Source organism: Panulirus ornatus, chromosome 7, assembly GCF_036320965.1.
Source record: "Panulirus ornatus isolate Po-2019 chromosome 7, ASM3632096v1, whole genome shotgun sequence".
NCBI classification, from domain to species: Eukaryota; Metazoa; Arthropoda; class Malacostraca; order Decapoda; family Palinuridae; genus Panulirus; species Panulirus ornatus.
Window position 1 is genome coordinate 46,587,004 of NC_092230.1, and position 19,721 is coordinate 46,606,724.

General features: G+C 40.7%; 1 protein-coding gene across 4 annotated transcripts in view; it reads left to right on the plus strand.

Annotated features, from left to right (window-relative positions):
* Positions 1 to 19,721, plus strand: part of Dus3 (Dihydrouridine synthase 3) — a 62,911-nt gene that overhangs the window by 25,190 nt on the left and 18,000 nt on the right. For 2 of the 4 annotated variants that reach the window (XM_071663710.1, XM_071663712.1), the window contains 4 exons: positions 1,651 to 1,767; positions 9,456 to 9,632; positions 12,642 to 12,801; positions 18,744 to 18,899. In XM_071663710.1, coding sequence (XP_071519811.1) covers positions 1,651 to 1,767; positions 9,456 to 9,632; positions 12,642 to 12,801; positions 18,744 to 18,899 — 610 coding nt within the window. The remainder of the gene's footprint in view (positions 1 to 1,650; positions 1,768 to 9,455; positions 9,633 to 12,641; positions 12,802 to 18,743; positions 18,900 to 19,721) is intronic. The other 2 variants (XM_071663711.1, XM_071663713.1) reach the window with 1 other exon arrangement.

A 19,721-nucleotide genomic window follows, 5' to 3' on the forward strand; every position in this document is an offset into this window, starting at 1 on the left:
AATGATACTCTCTCACCCCATATTTCAGTTGCCCTCTATTTCAACCCTTGCACCTTCCTCTTGACCTCCTGCCACTTTCTCTTATACATCTCCCTGGCATGTGTACTCCTTCCTTGCAAGTATCGTCCAAACATCTCTCTTTTCTCTTTCACTAACAACTTTACTTCATCCCACTACTCACTACCATTTCTAATCTGCCCACCACCCACCTTTCTCATGTCACATACACCTCGTGCACATGCCATCACTACTTCCCTAAATACATCCCATTTCTCACCCACTCCCCTCACATCATTTGCTCTTACCTTTTGCTATTCTACATTCAGTCTCCTGGTATTTCTTCAAATGTCTCCTTTTCAAGCTCACTTACTCTAATGCCTCTCTTCTCCCCAACATTCTCTCTTATTTTTTGAAAACCTCTACCTTTACCTCCACAAGATATTGACCCAACATCCCACCAGCTACCCTTTCAGCATTTTAACATCCAAAAGTCTCTCTTGTACATGCCTATCAATTGATATGTAATCTAATAATGCCTGTTGACCATCTCTCCTACCTGCATATGTATACTTGTGTATATCTCTCATTTTAAACTTGGTATTCCCAATTACCAGTCTTTTTCAGCTCACAAATTCACAAGCTCTTTACCATTTCCATTCACAACACTGATACCCCATGTACATTGATTATACCTTCAACTGCCACATTACTCACCTTTGCATTTAAATCGCACATCACTAATACCTGGTCTCGTGCACCAAAACTTTTGACGCACTCACTCAGCTGCTCCCAAAGCACTTACTTCTCAAGATCTTTCTTCTCATGACTAGGTGCATAAACACCAATAATTGCCCACTCTCACCTTCCACTTTAAGTTTTATCCACATCAACATAGAATTTACTTCTTTACACACACTCACACTCCCACAACTGCTTCAGGAATATTGCTACTCCTTCCTTAGCTCTTGTCCTCTCTTTAACCCCTGACTAATCCTAAGACTTTTCCAAGCCTTCTTCCCCTTTACCTGTGAGCTTTGTTTGACTCAGAGTGTGTATGTACATATATTTGTATGCAAATGGATAGGCACTTCTTTGTCTGTTTCATGGCATTATCTTACTAACATGTTAAGTGGCAGTCGTATATGATAAGAAAAAAGAAATGATAATATAAGTAGTTAATAAAAAGCTCAACGGCACATGCATGAAAATAGATTTGGATAAATGTTATCACTGAATCAAAGGTAAGAAACAAGACTATTTCAGAATACATGTAATGTAATAATGAATGCATGTAATTCTTAGAAATATGATTTTATCAATTTTGAAAATCAGACGAGCAGGAAGGTAGAAAGATTACTATAGGGGATTGGGTTTCCCGACTGCCAGCTTGTTGGGAACAGTCAGGGACCTGAACCCTATAATATGAATTCCCATGAAAGTTGGATGCCTATATGCACTTGATCCATACCATGATGCCCTGCAAATGGGAACAGAGTTGATATTAGTAGCAGTTTTATAGAAATGTATGTAAATTTCATATAATGATATCATGTGAAATTGTTTCTCTCATTTCAGAGGTAATTCAGATATTAAGTTCAATGACGAAGAATATGGTGACCTACCAGGTTTTTGTCATGATTTTCTCCTCAGGTGTGTGGAAGCAGTGCTGAAACTATGATTAAATGTGCCCAGCTCTTGAATGAAAATACTGAGGTAGACTTTGTGGATATCAACATGGGCTGCCCTATTGATCTTATCTATAAAAAGGTATGGTTGCTTCAAGTTTTCTCCTAAACATCTATGAATTTTTCATTTGCACCTAGAAAAGACTATGGGAGCACACTCTCTTTCTCTTACTCTTTCTTTTTCCTCTCTCTCTCTCTCTCTCTCTCTCTCTCTCTCTCTCTCTCTCTCTCTCTCTCTCTCTCTCTCTCTCTCTCTCTCCATAGGGCTGAGATGTACATACATCAACTTTAAAATTTTGTGATGTCATTTTGAATTACTGATTATGTAACTTCCTGACGCTACCTCACCAACTTAGGAAACAGCAACAAAGTATGAAAAGAAAACATGTGCAAAGATTAAAAGTAAAGTGGCTTCCATATCACTGTAAGTGACAGATTACTGTAGTTGGCTCCTCACAAAGTTGGTAAATGAAGATTCCATGTATCATAGACTTACCTGTAATTAGCAGTACCTCTGCAGAGTGCTCTTTGAGGTGGGAGTCAGAATGGTCTTGGCTGTCAATTGGAAATGAAGTCTGAGATATTTAGGAGAATGAATGTAATTTAGAGCTTCAGTGATGAAACTGTTTTCAGTTGAGGTTTATTTTTCTTTTGGTCTGCAGTCACTTGAACCTTCTTTTCTAAATATCAAAGTTCTTCAATGATCAAGATGTTTTATTTATTTATTATACTTAGTCACTGTCTCCCATTTTAGTGAAGTAGCACAAGGAAACAGACAAAATAATGGCCCAACCCACCCACATACATACGTATATACATAAACGCCCTTACACGCACATATACATACCTATACATTTCAACGTATACATACATATGCATTTATTTATTTATTATACTTAGTCACTGTCTCCCGTGCTAGCGAGGTAGCGCAAGGAAACAGACGAGAGAATGGCCCTTCCCACTCACATACACATGTACATATATAAACACCCACACACGCACATATACATACCTATACATTTTAACGTATACATATATATATATACATGCACAGACATATACAGATATACACATGCACATGTTCATACATGCTGCCTTCATCCATTCCTGTCGCCACCGTGCCTCACATGGAATGGCACCCCCCTCCCCACCGCACGTGCGTGAGATAGCGCTAGGAAAAGACAACAAAGGCCACATTCGTTCACACTCAGTCTCTAGCTGTCATGTGTAATGCACCAAAACCACAGCACCCTTTCCACATCCAGGCCCCGCAAATCTTTCCATGGTTTACCCCAGACGCTTCACATGCCCTGGTTCAGTCCAATGACAGCATGTCAACCCAGGTAAACCTCATTGTTCCAGTTCACTCTATTCCTTGCATGCCTTTCACCGTCCTGTATATTCAGACCCTGATTGCTCAAAATCTTTTTCACTCCATCCTTCCACCTCCAATTTGGTCTCCCACTTCTCGTTCCATCCACCTCTTGCATATATCCTCTTTGTCAATCTTTCCTCGCTCATTCTCTCCATGTGACCAAACCATTTCAATACACCCTCTTCTGCTCTCTCCACCATAATCTTTTTCTTACCACACACCTCTCTTACCCTTTCATTACTTACTCAATCAAACCATCTCACACCACATATTTTCTTCAAACATTTCATTTCCAACACGTCCACTGTCCTCCGCACAACCCTATCTATAGTCCATGCCTTGCAACCATATAACATTGTTGGAACCACTATTCCTTCAAACATACCCACTATTGCTCTCTGAGGTAACGTTCTGGCCTACCACACACTCTTCAACGCTCCCAGAACCTTCAACCCCTACCCCACCGTGTGACTCACTTTTGCTTTCATGGATCCATCCACTGCTAAATCCACTCCCAGATATCTAAAACACTTCACTTCCTCCAGTTTTTCTCCATTCAAATTTTCCTCCCAATTAACTTGTCCCTCAACCCTACTGAACCTATAACCTTGCTCTTATTCACATTTACTCTCAGCTTTTTTCTTTTACACACTTTACCAATCTCAGTCACCAGCTTCTGCAGTTTCTCACCTGAGTCAGCCTCCAGTGCTGTATCATCAGCGAACAACAACTGACTAACTTCCCAAGCCCTTTCATTCACAACAGACTGCATACATGTTCCTCTCTCCAAAACTCTTGCATTCACCTCCCTAACCACCCCATCTGTAAACAAATCAAACAGCCATGGAGACATCACACACCCCTGCTGCAAACCAACATTCAGTGGGAACCAATCACTTTCCTTTCTTCCTACTCGTACATGCCTTACATCCTTGATAAAAACTTTTCACAGCTTCTAACAACTTACCTCCCACACCATATACTCTTAATACTTCCACAAAGCATCTCTGTCAACTCTTATCATATGGCTTCTCCAGATCCATAAATACTACATACAAATCCATCTGTTTCTCTTCAGTATTTCTCACATACATTCTTCAAAGCAAACACCTGATCCACAGTGTGCATCCTCTACCACATCTGAAACCACACTGCTCTTCCCCAGTCTGATGCTCTGTACATGCCTTCACCCTCTCAGTCAATACCCTCCCATATAATTTCCCGGGAATACTTAAACTTATACCTCTGTAATTTGAACACTCACCTTTATCCCCTTTGCCTTTATACAATGGCACTATGCATGCATTCCATAAATCCTTAGGCACTTCACCATGAACCATACCTACATTGAATATCCTTACCAACCAGTCAACAACACAGTCACCTCTTTTTTTTTAATAGATTCCTCTGTAATACCATCCAAACCCACCGCCTTGCTGGCTTTCATCCTCAGCAAGGCTTTCACTACCTCTTCTCTGTTTACCAAACCATTCTCCTTGACCATCTCACTTTGCACACCACCTCGACCAAAACACCCTATATCTGACACTTTATCATCGAACACATTCAACAAACCTTCAAAATACTCTCCATTTCCTTCTCACCTCACTACTACTTGTTGTTACCTCCCCATTAGCCCCCTTCACTGATGCTCCCATTTGTTCTCTTGTCTTACGCTCTTTGTTTACCTCCTTCCAAAACATCTTTTTATTCTCCCTAGAATTTAATGATACTCTCTCACCCCAACTTTCATTTGCCCTCTTTTTCACCTCTTGCACCTTTCTCTTGACCTTCTGCCTCTTTCTTTTATAGATCTCCCAGTCATCTGCATTACTTCCCTGCAAAAATTGTCCAAACGCCTCTCTCTTCTCTTTCACTAACAATCTTAATTCTTCATCCCACCACTCACTACCCTTTCTAATCTGCCCACCTCCCACCTTTCTCTTGCCACAAGCATCTTTTGCACAAGCCATCACTGCTTCCCTAAATACATCCATTCCTCCCCCACTCCCCTTATGTTTGCTCTCACCTTTTTCCATTCTGCACTCAGTCTCATGTGGTATGTCCTCACACATGTCTCCTCTCCAAGTTCACTTACTCTCACCACTCTCTTCACCCCAACATTCTCTCTTCTTTTCTGAAAACCTCTACAAATCTTCACCTTCGCCTCCACAAGATAATGATCAGACATCTGTTGCCCCTCTCAACTTATTAACATCCAAGAGTCTCTCTTTCACACGCCTATCAATTAACAAGTAATCCAATAATGCTCTCTGGCCATCTCTTCTACTTACATGCGTATACTTATGTATATCTCTTTTTAAACCAGGTATTCCCAATCACCAGCGTTTTTTCAGCACACAAATCTACAAGCTCTTCATTTCCATTTACAACACTGAACACCCCATGTACACCAATTATTCCCCCAACTGCCACATTACTCACCTTTGCATTCAAATCACCTATCACTATAACTCGGTTTTATGCATCAAAGCTGCTAACACACTCACTCAGCTGCTCCCAAAACACTTATCTCGCTCGCATGATCTTTCTTCTCATGACCAGTAACATAGGCACTAATAATTACTCCTCTCTCTCCATCCACTTTCAGTTTTACCCATATCAGTATAGAGTTTACTTTCTTACACTCTATCACATATTCCCACAACTCCTGTTTCTGGAGTAGTGCTACTCCTTCCTTTGCTCTTGTCCTCTAACCAACCCCTGACTTTACTTCCAAGACATTCCCAATCCACTCTTCCCCTTTACCCTTGAGCTTCGTTACACTCAGAGCCAAAACATCCAGGTTCCTTTCCTCAAACATACTGCCTATATCTCCTTTTTCTCATCTTGGTTACATCCACACACATTTAGACATCCCAGTCTGAGCCTTTGAGGAGGATGTGCACTCCCCACATGACTCCTTCTTCTGTTTCCTCTTTTAGAAAGTAAAATACAAGGAGGTGAGGGTTTCTAGCCCCCCCCCACTCCCATCCCCTTTAGTCGCCTTCTACGACACGCGGGGAATGTGTAGGAAGTATTCTTTCTCCCCTATCCCCAGGGATCAAGATGTTAGTCATTATTCATTATGCTGGTCATCTTTCGACCTAGTTGAGGGTGTAGGTAGGAGTGCAGTAAGCCTCTTAGTGCTTTTTCCCCCCAATCCACATGGACCTTAATGCAGTGGTGGTGTTTGTGTGGAGCAGTGATTGAGCTATGGCAGTTGGGATTATCCTTTCCCAGGTAGGTTTAACCATGCTGCACAGGCCAAGCTTGAGCTTTCAGATGAACACAGGCAATTTTCACTCTTATACATTTCATTTTTCCCTTCTTGGTCTATCAAAACTGAAATTGATCATTTGTTTGAGTTAAACTGAATTTCTAAGAGTATTCTAAACTGTATTAAGAGTGCTGAATAGCCTTAGATGCTCCAGTGCTTGGCTTATAAGCCTAAATTTTATAATCGAATCCAGTCCTTTTGCTTTAGGATTTAAATTCATAAGGAGTAGCAGCAGTAGGTACAACAACAGAAGTATATGTAATCTGAGGTTGATTATCTTTATATGGACAATGTCAAGCCTTATAATTTATCTTGGGTATTTTGTACTCTTTCAGTGTGAGGTTGGAAGTTGGCTCAACTCAGTAGAGAGCAGAATTTTAGTTTTTCTATTTCTTCTGGTTTTAAGGTTTAATTGTTTAAAGCAGGTTACTGTCTTTTTCTCTGTGTGTAAATGAAGGCATGGGGAGTGTTAGGCAAGGTCTAATAATACCTAGTAACTGTAGCTCTTCCTAGTATTGCCATATGGTATTTTGTGCAGATTTAGCTAATTAATGATGATTAAAAATGAGAGCAGTGTCATAGAAGTGAACCAGGGTTTTTCTGGTTTTCTTTGATTACCTACATGATCTTTTATTAACTGTTTGCTGTCAGCTCACTTTGCTCATATTGATTAGTGTTTTGGGAATATGTGATATTGTTTGAAGAGAGAATATTGAGAGGAAATGTGAATAAAAGCTAAGTTAAATGGTGAAAGGAGACAGCTTAGTTGAACAGCAAGTTTATATTGAGATAAACTGAAGGAAGTGGGGTGTTTTAGATACCTTGGAGTGAGCAAACCTGAAGTGGGGTGTTTTAGATACCTTGGAGTGAGCATGGCAATGAATGGAATTATGGAAGCTGAAGTGAGCCATATGGTGCTTGATGGTGGCTAATGTCCTGGTAATGTTGATTGTTCATTGTTGCTCTTGTACTGGTGAGGTGTCATTATGTAATTATAAGGTGGTCTTCTTTGAAAGGTTTTTCTCCCTGGTATGCATTGAGGTGGAATGAAGTCATGTAGGAAGATGTGGATGGAGAGAGAGCTTCTCCATGGGATACTCTATTTTACAACTTGAGTTTTGGAAGTGAGACCATTTAGGATGATGCTGGAGATGAATTTTGTGAGTTTTTGTTTTATGTGGAGGGTTGTGCAAAATATTTTTTATGTGAGAATATAACTAGGCATTATGTTATACCGGGGTCGACGTGCTGTCAGTGGATTGAACCAGGGCATGTGAAGCGTCTGGGGTAAACCATGGAAAGTTCTGTGGGGCCTGGATGTGGAAAGGGAGCTGTGGTTTTGGTGCATTATTACATGACAGCTAGAGACTGAGTGTGAACGAATGGGGCCTTTGTTGTCTTTTCCTAGCGCTACCTTGCACACATGAGGGGGGAGGGGGTTGTTATTCCATGTGTGGCGAGGTGGCGATGGGAATAAATAAAGGCAGACAGTATGAGTTATGTACATGTGTATATATGTATATGTCTCTGTGTGTATATATATGTATACATTGAGATGTATAGGTATGTATATTTGCGTGTGTGGACGTGTATGTATATACATGTGTATGTGGGTGGGTTGGGCCATTCTTTCGTCTGTTTCCTTGCGCTACCTCGCTAACACGGGAGACAGCGACAAAGCAAAATAATGATAATAAAAAATTATGTTAGATGTTTTGTTGATGTCTGTTGCCTGATTACTATTTGGGAGGGGTGCTGTGGTTGATTAAGGCTATCCAGAATGTGTTTTATGAGATTTCCTGGTGGTGTAGTAGAGAGATTAGGTTTGAAGTCATGCTGGATGGGTAAGAGTGAGATATTTTTTTTCTCTTTTTCTTATGGTGATCGAAGTGATATGGAAGTTGGGGTTTGGAGGGTTCATAATGGGTGTGATATTATGATATATTGTATTCATTTGTACAAAATTGTAATTTCTACCCATAGATTTTACTAAAGGTCAGTTTTTTCCCTCTGTTCAGTTTCAGATTGCTACTAATCAGTACAGCATTAACATTTACTTCTTTGGCCTAACCATATCCTTTACTCTGTCCTAGAAATGCCAGATAATCAGCATCACAGAATCTTTCCAAAAATTGGGAATGTTGTATAGGGACTGCAATTATTTTTCTTCTGAGTAGTTATTTCATACCTACAGTTTTCATTTTCCTGATATGGAAACCTGCTGGCATGTTTGTGTTGCCACTTTTTCCACCTGTCTGTCTGCTGGGGTAAAATTAAAATCCTTTCCTCACAGTAATTCTGGAGTCATTACCTCTTTCCAGTCATTCCTTTTTGTCTACAGTGATGTTGCCTGCCATCTTCCCGTTCCATAGGTATTATTTTTGCCAGTGCTGTCAGTTGCTGTCTTAGTTTCTCTGTGGATTCAGCCACATGATGATTGACTTTATGATATCTTATTCTTTCTTGAAACAAGAAAGCATTAGAATTCTTTTCCTTTTTAATTTTCTTCCATCCTATAATCTCTGCCTCTAAGAATGAGATGCCTCTATGAATGAGATACGCAAACATCTGAAATGATCATGGTTGGAGTATCTTTTTCCTGTGTCGTGTTGGTCATTATTAAAGATTTACAAATATTTCCAGTTTTTTTTTTTTTTTTTTTTTTTTTTTTTTTTTTTTTTTTGCTGTCTCCCGCGTTTGCGAGGTAGCGCAAGGAAACAGATGAAAGAAATGGCCCAACCCACCCCCATACACATGTATATACATACGTCCACACACGCAAATATACATACCTACACAGCTTTCCATGGTTTACCCCAGACGCTTCACATGCCTTGATTCAATCCACTGACAGCACGTCAGCCCCGGTATACCACATCGCTCCAATTCACTCTATTCCTTGCCCTCCTTTCACCCTCCTGCATGTTCAGGCCCCAATCACACAAAATCTTTTTCACTCCATCTTTCCACCTCCAATTTGGTCTCCCTCTTCTCCTCGTTCCCTCCACCTCCGACACATATATCCTCTTATGATCTATATTTGTTTATAATGATGTCTACCATCCCTGTATTTTTTTTACTAGTTATGATAAATGGCTGTATAACTTTCATAAAGGGTGGTGGTAGTGCACTGATGCGTCGTCATGGCTGTGTGGAACACATGGTACGAGGTATGACAGGTGTTCTAGACAAACCTTTGACTCTAAAGATGAGAACTGCTGTGTACCATGATGCTCGTGTTGCTCATACGCTTATTAAGAAGGCCAAGTTGTGGGATGTTTCAATGATTACAGTAAGTATTTCTCATATTTTTTTTTTATGTTTATCCTCTTGTTTCACAGCAGGTGAGACCATGAAAGATCAAATACCTGTCTCATTTCACAAAGTACTTACTTATTTGTTCCTCTGCTTTCTGACACATTCTTACCTTCTCCAAATGTATGGTAGATTAATCCATAAATGCTGGGTTACATCTTATATTCCCATCTTAAAATGGAAAAAAGAGTCTTCAGATTTTCTGTTACCCTTTATGAAATGATATAGATATATGTGAATGTAAAGGATATGTACAAGCATGTGAGCTAATATGAATTACTTGGTCATGGTTTAGCCCAAGAGTTAATGCTTAAATTGCCTAGTCAAAGTGGCAGAGGGTGTAGGATGGTGATGTATGATTGAGGTTTAGTGTGGAGTGACCTCCATGAATTCATTTGCGGCAGGGGTGTGTGATGTCTCCATGGTTGTTTAATTTGTTTATGGATGGGGTTGTAAGGGAGGTAAGTGCAAGAGTTTTGGAAAGAGGGGCAAGTATGAAGTCTGTTGGGGATGAGAGAGCTTGGGAAGTGAGTCAGTTGTTGTTCGCTGATGATACAGCGCTGGTGGCTGATTCATGTGAGAAACTGCAGAAGCTGGTGACTGAGTTTGGTAAAGTGTGTGGAAGAAGAAGTTAAGAGTAAATGTGAATAAGAGCAAGGTTATTAGGTACAGTAGGGTTGAGGGTCAAGTCAATTGGGAGGTGAGTTTGAACGGAGAAAAACTGGAGGAAGTGAAGTGTTTTAGATATCTGGGAGTGGATCTGGCAGCGGATGGAACCATGGAAGCGGAAGTGGATCATAGGGTGGGGGAGGGGGCGAAAATTCTGGGGGCCTTGAAGAATGTGTGGAAGTCGAGAACATTATCTCGGAGAGCAAAAATGGGTATGTTTGAAGGAATAGTGGTTCCAACAATGTTGTATGGTTGCGAGGCGTGGGCTATGGATAGAGTTGTGCGCAGGAGGATGGATGTGCTGGAAATGAGATGTTTGAGGACAATGTGTGGTGTGAGGTGGTTTGATCGAGTGAGTAACGTAAGGGTAAGAGAGATGTGTGGAAATAAAAAGAGCGTGGTTGAGAGAGCAGAAGAGGGTGTTTTGAAGTGGTTTGGGCACATGGAGAGGATGAGTGAGGAAAGATTGACCAAGAGGATATATGTGTCGGAGGTGGAGGGAGCAAGGAGAAGAGGGAGACCAAATTGGAGGTGGAAAGATGGAGTGAAAAAGATTTTGTGTGATCGGGGCCTGAACATGCAGGAGGGTGAAAGGAGGGCAAGGAATAGAGTGAATTGGAGCGATGTGGTATACCGGGGTTGACGTGCTGTCAGTGGATTGAATCAAGGCATGTGAAGCGTCTGGGGTAAACCATGGAAAGCTGTGTAGGTATGTATATTTGCGTGTGTGGACGTATGTATATACATGTGTATGGGGGGGGGTTGGGCCATTTCTTTCGTCTGTTTCCTTGCGCTACCTCGCAAACGCAGGAGACAGCGACAAAGTATAAAAAAAAAAAAAAAAAAAAAATAACTCTTTAAGAAAGAAATACTTGCAAATATGTAAGATATATTTACAGACATGTGAGCTACCATAATATATATAGCAGTGAGGTGGAGATGGAGAGGGGAGGGTATAGATCCTTGTGGGGAGTGGTAGAGAAATGGCTTAGGGAGGTGTGCATAACAGTCTGTGGCATGTATTTGAGTACTACACAGCACTTTATGGAGAAAATCAGGCCAATATTTTTTTTTCTGTTTAATGATAATTTTATATTCTTTATGCTGGAATGATAATACTGTATAGCAGTGCTCAGTTTAAGTACTGCAGCTTAAAGGAAATGTTTGGTTGTGGTAATGAGTGATGGTAGGCTTGACAAACCTCACAGCTCATCCAAACTTAACTACACAGTGCTTCCTAATTATGATTAGCAGTTTTAGTGAGTGAGAAACTGCAGAAGTTGATAACTGAGTTTGGGAGTGTGTGTGTGAAAGGATAAAGTTGAGAGAAAATATGAATAAAAGCAAGGCTATTAGATTTAGCATTGCAGATAGACAAGTTAGTTGGGTTGTGAGTTTGAATGGAGAAAATTTAGAGGAAATGAAGAGTTTTGGATACCTAGGAGTTGACTTGGCTGTGAATGGAACCTTGGGTGCTGAGGTCATAGAGTGGAGAGGAGGAAAAGGTCATGGATGCATTGAGGAATGTGTGGAAAGAGAAGCTACTGTCTTAAAGGGCAGTGATAAGTAAGTTTAATAGTATAATAGTCCCCTCAGTGCTGTGTGGATGTGAGGTATTCTTCTCTCTCCAAGACCTTTGCCTTCACCTTCCTCACCACCCCATCCTTAGAAAATTAGTTTTGATGACCTCAAACACTTGCCACAGAGCCACCTTCCCCCAGGAATCACTCACAGTCCTCTTTCCTTATGCTCGCATTTTCCTTCGTCTCTTTGTAAAATTCTTCACTGCTTGTAGCAGGTTTCCTCCCATAACATATTTGTAACTCCTTTCACAGAACATCTTATAATGCTTATCATGTATTTTCTCCTGAGTTCACTTGGTTTCACCCTGTTCTTCCCATCAATATCATTTTACCTTCCTAAAACCTTTACATACTTACTTCCACCAAGTAATGATCAGATATCCCACTAGCTTCCCCCTTCAGCACATTCACATCCAAGTCTTCCCTGTACATTTATTAGTTTGTACATGATCCCATAATGCCCACTTTCTATTATCCCAACTCACCCATTTGTGTAGAGTATGTCCCTCTTACCCTCTCCCAGCTGCATTGTTTGCTGTGAAATGTAAATCCTGGTGTATAAATTGTAACCACTAAGAGCAACTACTTTGTTTGAGATAGAAATGAAAGCATAGTTGTGTAGCCTTTGAATGGCCTGATGAAAGTGTTGAGCTACTTGTTTTTGAAATGTATTTAGATAAGTTAATTTAGAAATGTTGTAGTACTAAGAGTAACCAAGATATTGTTCTTTTCAGCTACATGGACGATCAAGAGAGCAGCGTTACCTAAAACTTGCAGACTGGAATTACATTAATGAATGTGCTGCAGTAGCAGACCCTTTGCCTTTATTTGGAAATGGGGATATTTTGAGCTTTGAAGACTATAATTATCACATGGAGCACACCAAAGTGTCAGGTAATTTTTTTTCATACTCGCTTGTTTTCTGTGTTAGCAAGGTAATGCCAGGAAAACAGATGAAGAAAGGACACATATGCTCACATACACACATACATGCATACATTTCCTACATTAGCTTGGTCATGTTAAGAACAGAGGACTGAGCCTAAAAGAAAAAGCCTCACTTGGGTCCCTTCTCTGTTCCTTCTTTTGGAAAAGTAAGAGAGGATTTGGAAGGGAGTATTTCCATCTCCCCACTCCCACCCCTTTTAGTTTCCTTTTATGATATGCAGGGAAAACATGGAAAGTATTCTTTCTCTCCTATCCTCATGTGAAATGTATGGGGGTAAACCATGGAAAGATCTGTGGGGCCTGGATGTGGATAGGCAGCTATGGCGTCAGTGCATGACAACTGGAGACTGAGTGTGAACGAATGTAGCCTTTTTGTTTGTTTTCCTGATGCTACTTTGCTGAAGCAGGGGGTAGCAATGCTGTTTCCTGTAGGGCGGGGAAGCACTGGGAATGGATGAAGGCAAGGAAGTATGAATATGTACATATGTATATATATATATATGTACATATTCCCTGGGGATAGGGGAGAAAGAATACTTCCCATGTATTCCCCACATGTCATAGAAGGCAACTAAATGCGGCAGGAGCGGGGGGGCTGGAAACCCTCCACTCCTTTTATATTACTTTTTAAAAGGGGAAACAGAAGAAGGAAGCATGTGGGGAGTGCTCATCCTCCTCAAAGGCTCAGATTAGGGTGTCTAAATGTGTGGGGATGTAACTAAGATGAGAAAAAAAGTAGAGATAGGTAGTATGTTTGAGGAAAGGAACCTGGATGTTTTGGCTCTAAGTGAAGCAAAGCTTAAGGGTAAAGGGGAAGAGTGGTTTGGTAATGTTTGGGGAGTAAAGTCAGGGGTTAGTAAGAGGACAAGAGCAAAGGAAGGAGTAGCACTCCTGAAGGATGAGTTGTGGGAATATGTGACAGAGTGTAAGAAAGTGAACTCTTAGATTGATATGGGTAAAACTGAAAGTGGATGGAGAGAGATGGATGATTATTGGTGCCTATGCACCTGGTCATGAAAAGAAAGATCATGAGAGGCAAGTGTTTTGGAGCAGCTGAGTAAGTGTATTAGCAGCTTTGATGCATGAGACTGAGTTATAGTAATGGGTGATTTGAATGCAAAGGTGAGTAATGTGGCAGTTGAGAGTATAATTGGTGTACATGGGGTGTTCAGTGTTGCAAATGGAAATGGTGAAGAGCTTGTGGATTTGTGTGCTGAAAAAGGACTGGTGATTGGGAATAGATATATATAAGTATATATGTGTGAGTAGTAGAGATGACCAGAGGGCATTATTGGATTACATGTTAATTTGTTAGCATGTAAAAGAGAGACTTTTGGATGTTTATGTCCTGAGGGGGGCAACTGGAGGGATGTCTGATCACTATCTTGAGGAGGCAAAGGTGAAGATTTGTAGAAGTTTTCAGAAAAGAAGAGAGAATGTTGGGGAGAAGAGAGTGGTGAGAGTAAGTGAACTTGGAAAGGAGACTTGTGTGAGGAGATACCAGGAGAGATTGAATGCAGAATGGGAAAAGGTGACGTAAGAGGAGTGGGGGAGGAATGGGATGTATTTAGGGAAGCAGTGATTGTTTGTGCAAAAGATGGATGTGGTATGAGAAAGATGAGAGGTGGGCAGATTAGAAAGGGTAGTGAATGGTGGGATGAAGAAGTAAGATTGTTTGTGAAAGAGAAGAGAGAGGCATTTGGACACTTTTTGCAGGGAAGTAGTGCAAATGACTTGGAGATGTAGAAAAGAAAGTTGCAGGAGATTAAGAGAAAGGTGCAAGAGGTGAAAAAGAGGGGCAAATGAAAGTTGGGGTGAGAGATTATCATTAAATTTTAGGGAGGATAAAAGATGTTTTGGAAGGAGTTAAATAAAGTGCGTAAGACAGGAGAACAAATGGGAACATCAGTGAAGGTCGCAAATGGGGAGGTAATATCTAGTAGTGATGAAGTAAGAAGCAGATGGAGTTAGTATTTTGAAGATTTGTCGAATGTGTTTGATGATAGAGTGGCAGATATAGGGAGTTTTGGTCAGGGTGGTGTGCGAAGTGAGAGGATCAGGGAGCATGGTTTGGTGAACAGAGAAGAGGTAGTGAAAGCTTTGTGGAAGATGAAAGCTGGCAAAGCGGTGGGTTTGGATGGTATTGCAGTGGAATTTTTAAAAAAGGGAGCGACTTTGTTGTTGATTGGTTGGTAAGGATATTCAGTGTATGTATGGATCATGGTGAAGTGCCTGAGGATTGGCGGAATGCATGCATAGTGCCACTGTACAAGGCAAAGGGGATAAAGGTGAGTGTTCAAATTACAGAGGCATAAGTTTGTTGAGAATTCTTGGAAAATGATATGGGAGGGTATCAATTGAGAGGGTGAAGGCATGTACAGAGCACCAGATTGGGGAAAAGCAGTGTGGTTTCAGAAGTGGTAGAGGATGTGTGGATCAGGTGTTTGCTTTGAAGAATGTATGTGAGAAGTACTTAGAAAAACAGATGGATTTCTGTGTAGCTTTTATGGATCAGGAGAAGGCATATGGATAGAGATGCTTTGTGGAAGATTTGAATTTAAGAGTATATGGTGTGGGAGGTAAGTTGTTAGAAGCAGTGAAAAGGTTTTACCAAGGATGTAAGGCATGTGTACAAGTAGGAAGAGAGGAAAGTGATAGGTTCCCAGTGAATGTCAGTTTGCGGCAGCGGTGCGTGATGTCTCCATGGTTATTTAACTTGTTTATGATGGTGTGGTTAGGGTGGTGAATGCAAGAGTTTTGGAGAGAGGGGGCAAGTATGCAGTCTGTTGTGGATGAAAGGGCTTGGGAAGTGAGTCAGTTGTTGTTCGCTGATGATACAGCACTGGTGATTGATTCAGGTGAGAAACTGTAGAAGTTGGTGACTGAGTTTGGTAAAGTGTGTGAAAGAAGAAAATTGAGAGTAAATGTGAATAAGAGCATGGTTATTAGGTTCATTACGGTTGAGGGAAAAATTGATTGGGAGGTAAGTTTGAATGGAGAAAAACAAGGAAGTGAAGGGTTTCAGATATCTGGGACTGGACTTATCTGCGGATGGAATCATAGAAGCGGAAATGAGTCACAGGGTGGGGGAGGGAGTGAAGGTTCTGGGAGCGTTGAAGAATATGTGGGAGGTGAGAACATTATCTTGGAGAGCAAAAATGGGTATGTTTGAAGGAATAGTGGTTCCAACAATGTTATATGGTAGCGAGGCATGGGCTATAGATAGGGTTGTGCGTAGGAGGGTGGATGTGTTGGAAATGAAGTGTTTTAGGACAATATGTGGTGTGGGGTGGTTTGAACGAGTAATTAATGAAAGGGTAAGAGAGATGTGTAGTAATAAAAAGAATGTGGTTGAGAGAGCAGAAGAGGGTGTGTTGAAATGGTTTAGTCACATAGAGAGAATGAGTGAGGAAAGATTTACAAAAAGGATATGTTTCAGAAGTGGAGGGAAGAAGGAGAAGTGGGAGACCAAATTGGAGGTGGAAGGATGGAGTGAAAAAGATTTTGAGCGATCGAGGCTTGAACATACAGGAGGGTGAAAGGTGTGCAAGGAATAGAGTGAATTGAAATGATGCTGTATACCAGGGTCAATGTGCTGTCAGTGGATTGAACCAGGGTATGTGACGTGTCTGGAGTAAACCATGGAAAGTTTTGTGGGGCCTGGTTGTGGAAAGGGAGGTGTGGTTTTGGTGCATTACACATGACAGCTAGAGACTGAGTGTGAACGAATGTGGCCTTTTTTGTCTTTTCCTAGCGCTGCCTCACTGAGGGGGGGATGCTATTTCGTGTGTGGTGGGTTGGTGACGGGAACGGATGAAGGCAGCAAGTATGGGTATGTATATGTGGATGTATGTATATGTCTGTGTATGTGTATGTTGAAGTGTATTTGTATGTATATGTGCGTGTGTGGGCGTTTATGTATATACATGTGTATGTCGGTGGGTTGGGCCATTCCTCATCTGTTTCCTTGCGCTACCTCACTAACGCAGGCGACAGCGGTTAAGTATAATAAGAAATAAAAATAGTATATATGTATATGACTTAGCAGTGAATGGAACCATGGAACCAGAAGTGAGACATGATGGGGGAGAGGGCGAAGGTTCTGGGAATGATGAAGAATGTGTGGAAGGAGAGAATGTTATCTTGGAGAGCAAAAATGGGTATGTTTGAAGGAATTGTAGTTCCAACAAAATTATATGGTTATGAGGCATGGGCTATAGATAGGGTTGTATGGAGGAGGATGGATGTGTTGGAAATAAAATGTTTGAGGACAGTATGTGGTGTGAGCTGGTTTGATTGAATAAGTAATGAAAGAGTAAGAGAGATGTGTGGAAATGAAAAGAGTGTGGTTAGGAGAGGAGAAGAGGGTGTGTTGAAATGGTTTGGACATATAGAGAGAGTGAGTGAAGGAAGATTGACAAAGAGGATATATGTGTCAGAGGTAGAGGGAACAAAGAGAAGTGGGAGACCAAATTGGAGGTGGAAAAATGGGAGTGAAAATGATTTTGAGTGATTGGGGCCTGAACATACAGGAGGGTGAGAGGCATGCAAGAAATAAGAGTGATATTTAGAATGATTTAGTTTTTTCTTATCTAGGTCTTTTCCTTTTTCTTATGTTTTACTAATTCTAATTTTGTCACTGATCCTTATAATCCCTTATAACCCTTTCTTTATCAGCGAAATGTATTTCAATTTCACTCTCCTTCCTCTGGATATATATGTGTATATATATATATATATATATGTATATATATATATATATATATATATGTATATATATATATATATTTATATTATCCCTGGGGATAGGGGAGAAAGAATACTTCCCACGTATTCCCTGCGTGTCGTAGAAGGCGACTAAAAGGGGAGGGAGCGGGGGGCTGGAAATCCTCCCCTCTCATTTTTTTTTGATTTTCCAAAAGAAGGAACAGAGAACGAGGCCAGGTGAGGATATTCCCTCAGAGGCCCAGTCCTCTGTTCTTAACGCTACCTTGCTAACGCGGGAAATGGCGAATAGTATGAAAGAAAGAAAGAAAATTTAGAATGATGTGGTATACTGGGGTTGACGTGCTGTCAGTGGATTGAACCAGGGTGTATATGTGTATATATATATGTGTATATATTATATATATATATATATATATATATATATATATATATATATATGTATATATATATATATATATATATATATATTTTTTTTTTTTTTTTTTTTGTCGCTGTCTCCCGCGTTTGCGAGGTAGCGCAAGGAAACAGACGAAAGAAATGGCCCAACCCACCCCATACACATGTATATACATACATCCACGCACGCAAATATACATACCTACACAGCTTTCCATGGTTTACCCCAGACGCTTCACATGCCCAGATTCAATCCACTGACAGTATGTCAACCCCGGTATACCACATCGATCCAATTCACTCTATTCCTTGCCCTCCTTTCACCCTCCTGCATGTTCAGGCCCCGATCACACAAAATCTTTTTCACTCTATCTTTCCACCTCCAATTTGGTCTCCCACTTCTCCTCGTTCCCTCCACCTCCGACACATATATCCTCTTGGTCAATCTTTCCTCACTCATTCTCTCCATGTGCCCAAACCATTTCAAAACACCCTCTTCTGCTCTCTCAACTACGCTCTGTTTATTTCCAAACATCTCTCTTACCCTTACGTTACTTACTCGATCAAACCACCTCACACCACACATTGTCCTCAAACATCTCATTTCCAGCACATCCATCCTCCTGCGCACAACTCTATCCATAGCCCACGCCTCGCAACCATACAACATTGTTGGAACCACTAATATATATATATATATATATATATATATATATATATATATATATATTGACATTTTCAATGACACATACTTTCTGCTACAGGAATCATGATAGGACGTGGTGCACTCATTAAGCCATGGATTTTCAAGGAAATTAAGGAGCAGCGGCATTGGGACATCTCCTCAAGTGAACGCTTTGACATGCTTAAGGAGTATGTCAACTGTGGCCTAGAACATTGGGGTAGTGACTCAGAGGCAAGTCTTATATTAATAATACTGTGTCAGTGCTGCTGATGATATTTTTGTTGTGCTGGTAATTTGCCTGCAGTCTTTTATTATTGTATCCATAAGATTTCTTCATGATGATAGTAGTTGGTAGGCAGTCAACAACCAGGGCTTGGGTTTCAGGAGCATTAGTGACATCCCCTAAGGTAGCCAGGACTTTAGTGGTTGTCAAGTTGCAGTCCTCTGACCCAGGTAGCTGTCTTTTCTTTCTACCTCACTAACATGTGGACCACTGGCATTCTGTCCACAAACATACAATCTCACCTTGTCATATGTAACACTTGACTCACACAGCTAATTCTTTGTAACTCTAGATTTTTCTGTGGTGAGCACTATACGCTAGCCCTTTCTTTTGACAAAATGGTAGGAGCAGTAGATAGAAGTAGTTGGTAGGAACATTTTGGCAGGATTATTAGTTAGAAACATTAGGTAGAAACAGTAGGTAGGAACATTAGATAGGAGCCTCTGGAAACACTGCACTAGACTTGCCCTCTGCCAGTGGCTTGTTAATGGTGAGGCACTTAAGTCTAAAAAGTGGCTCTAGAGTTCTCTAGTTATGGAGACTGTGTTGCCATGGCCACCCCTTTTAGGGAGTTCCAATTGGAACAGGTTTCTGAGGTATAGGTAGGTATTTAAGTATGTCTCAGTCCTCTGATCTAGAATTTTTCTGGTTTAGAGTTGCACAGGTCATCTGTATTAAGCAGTCTGTATCTCATTATTTACTTCTTTCGAAATTCATTAATTGGATCAGTTAAATATTACCTCATGTACCACTCATATACATTTTTAGTGTTAA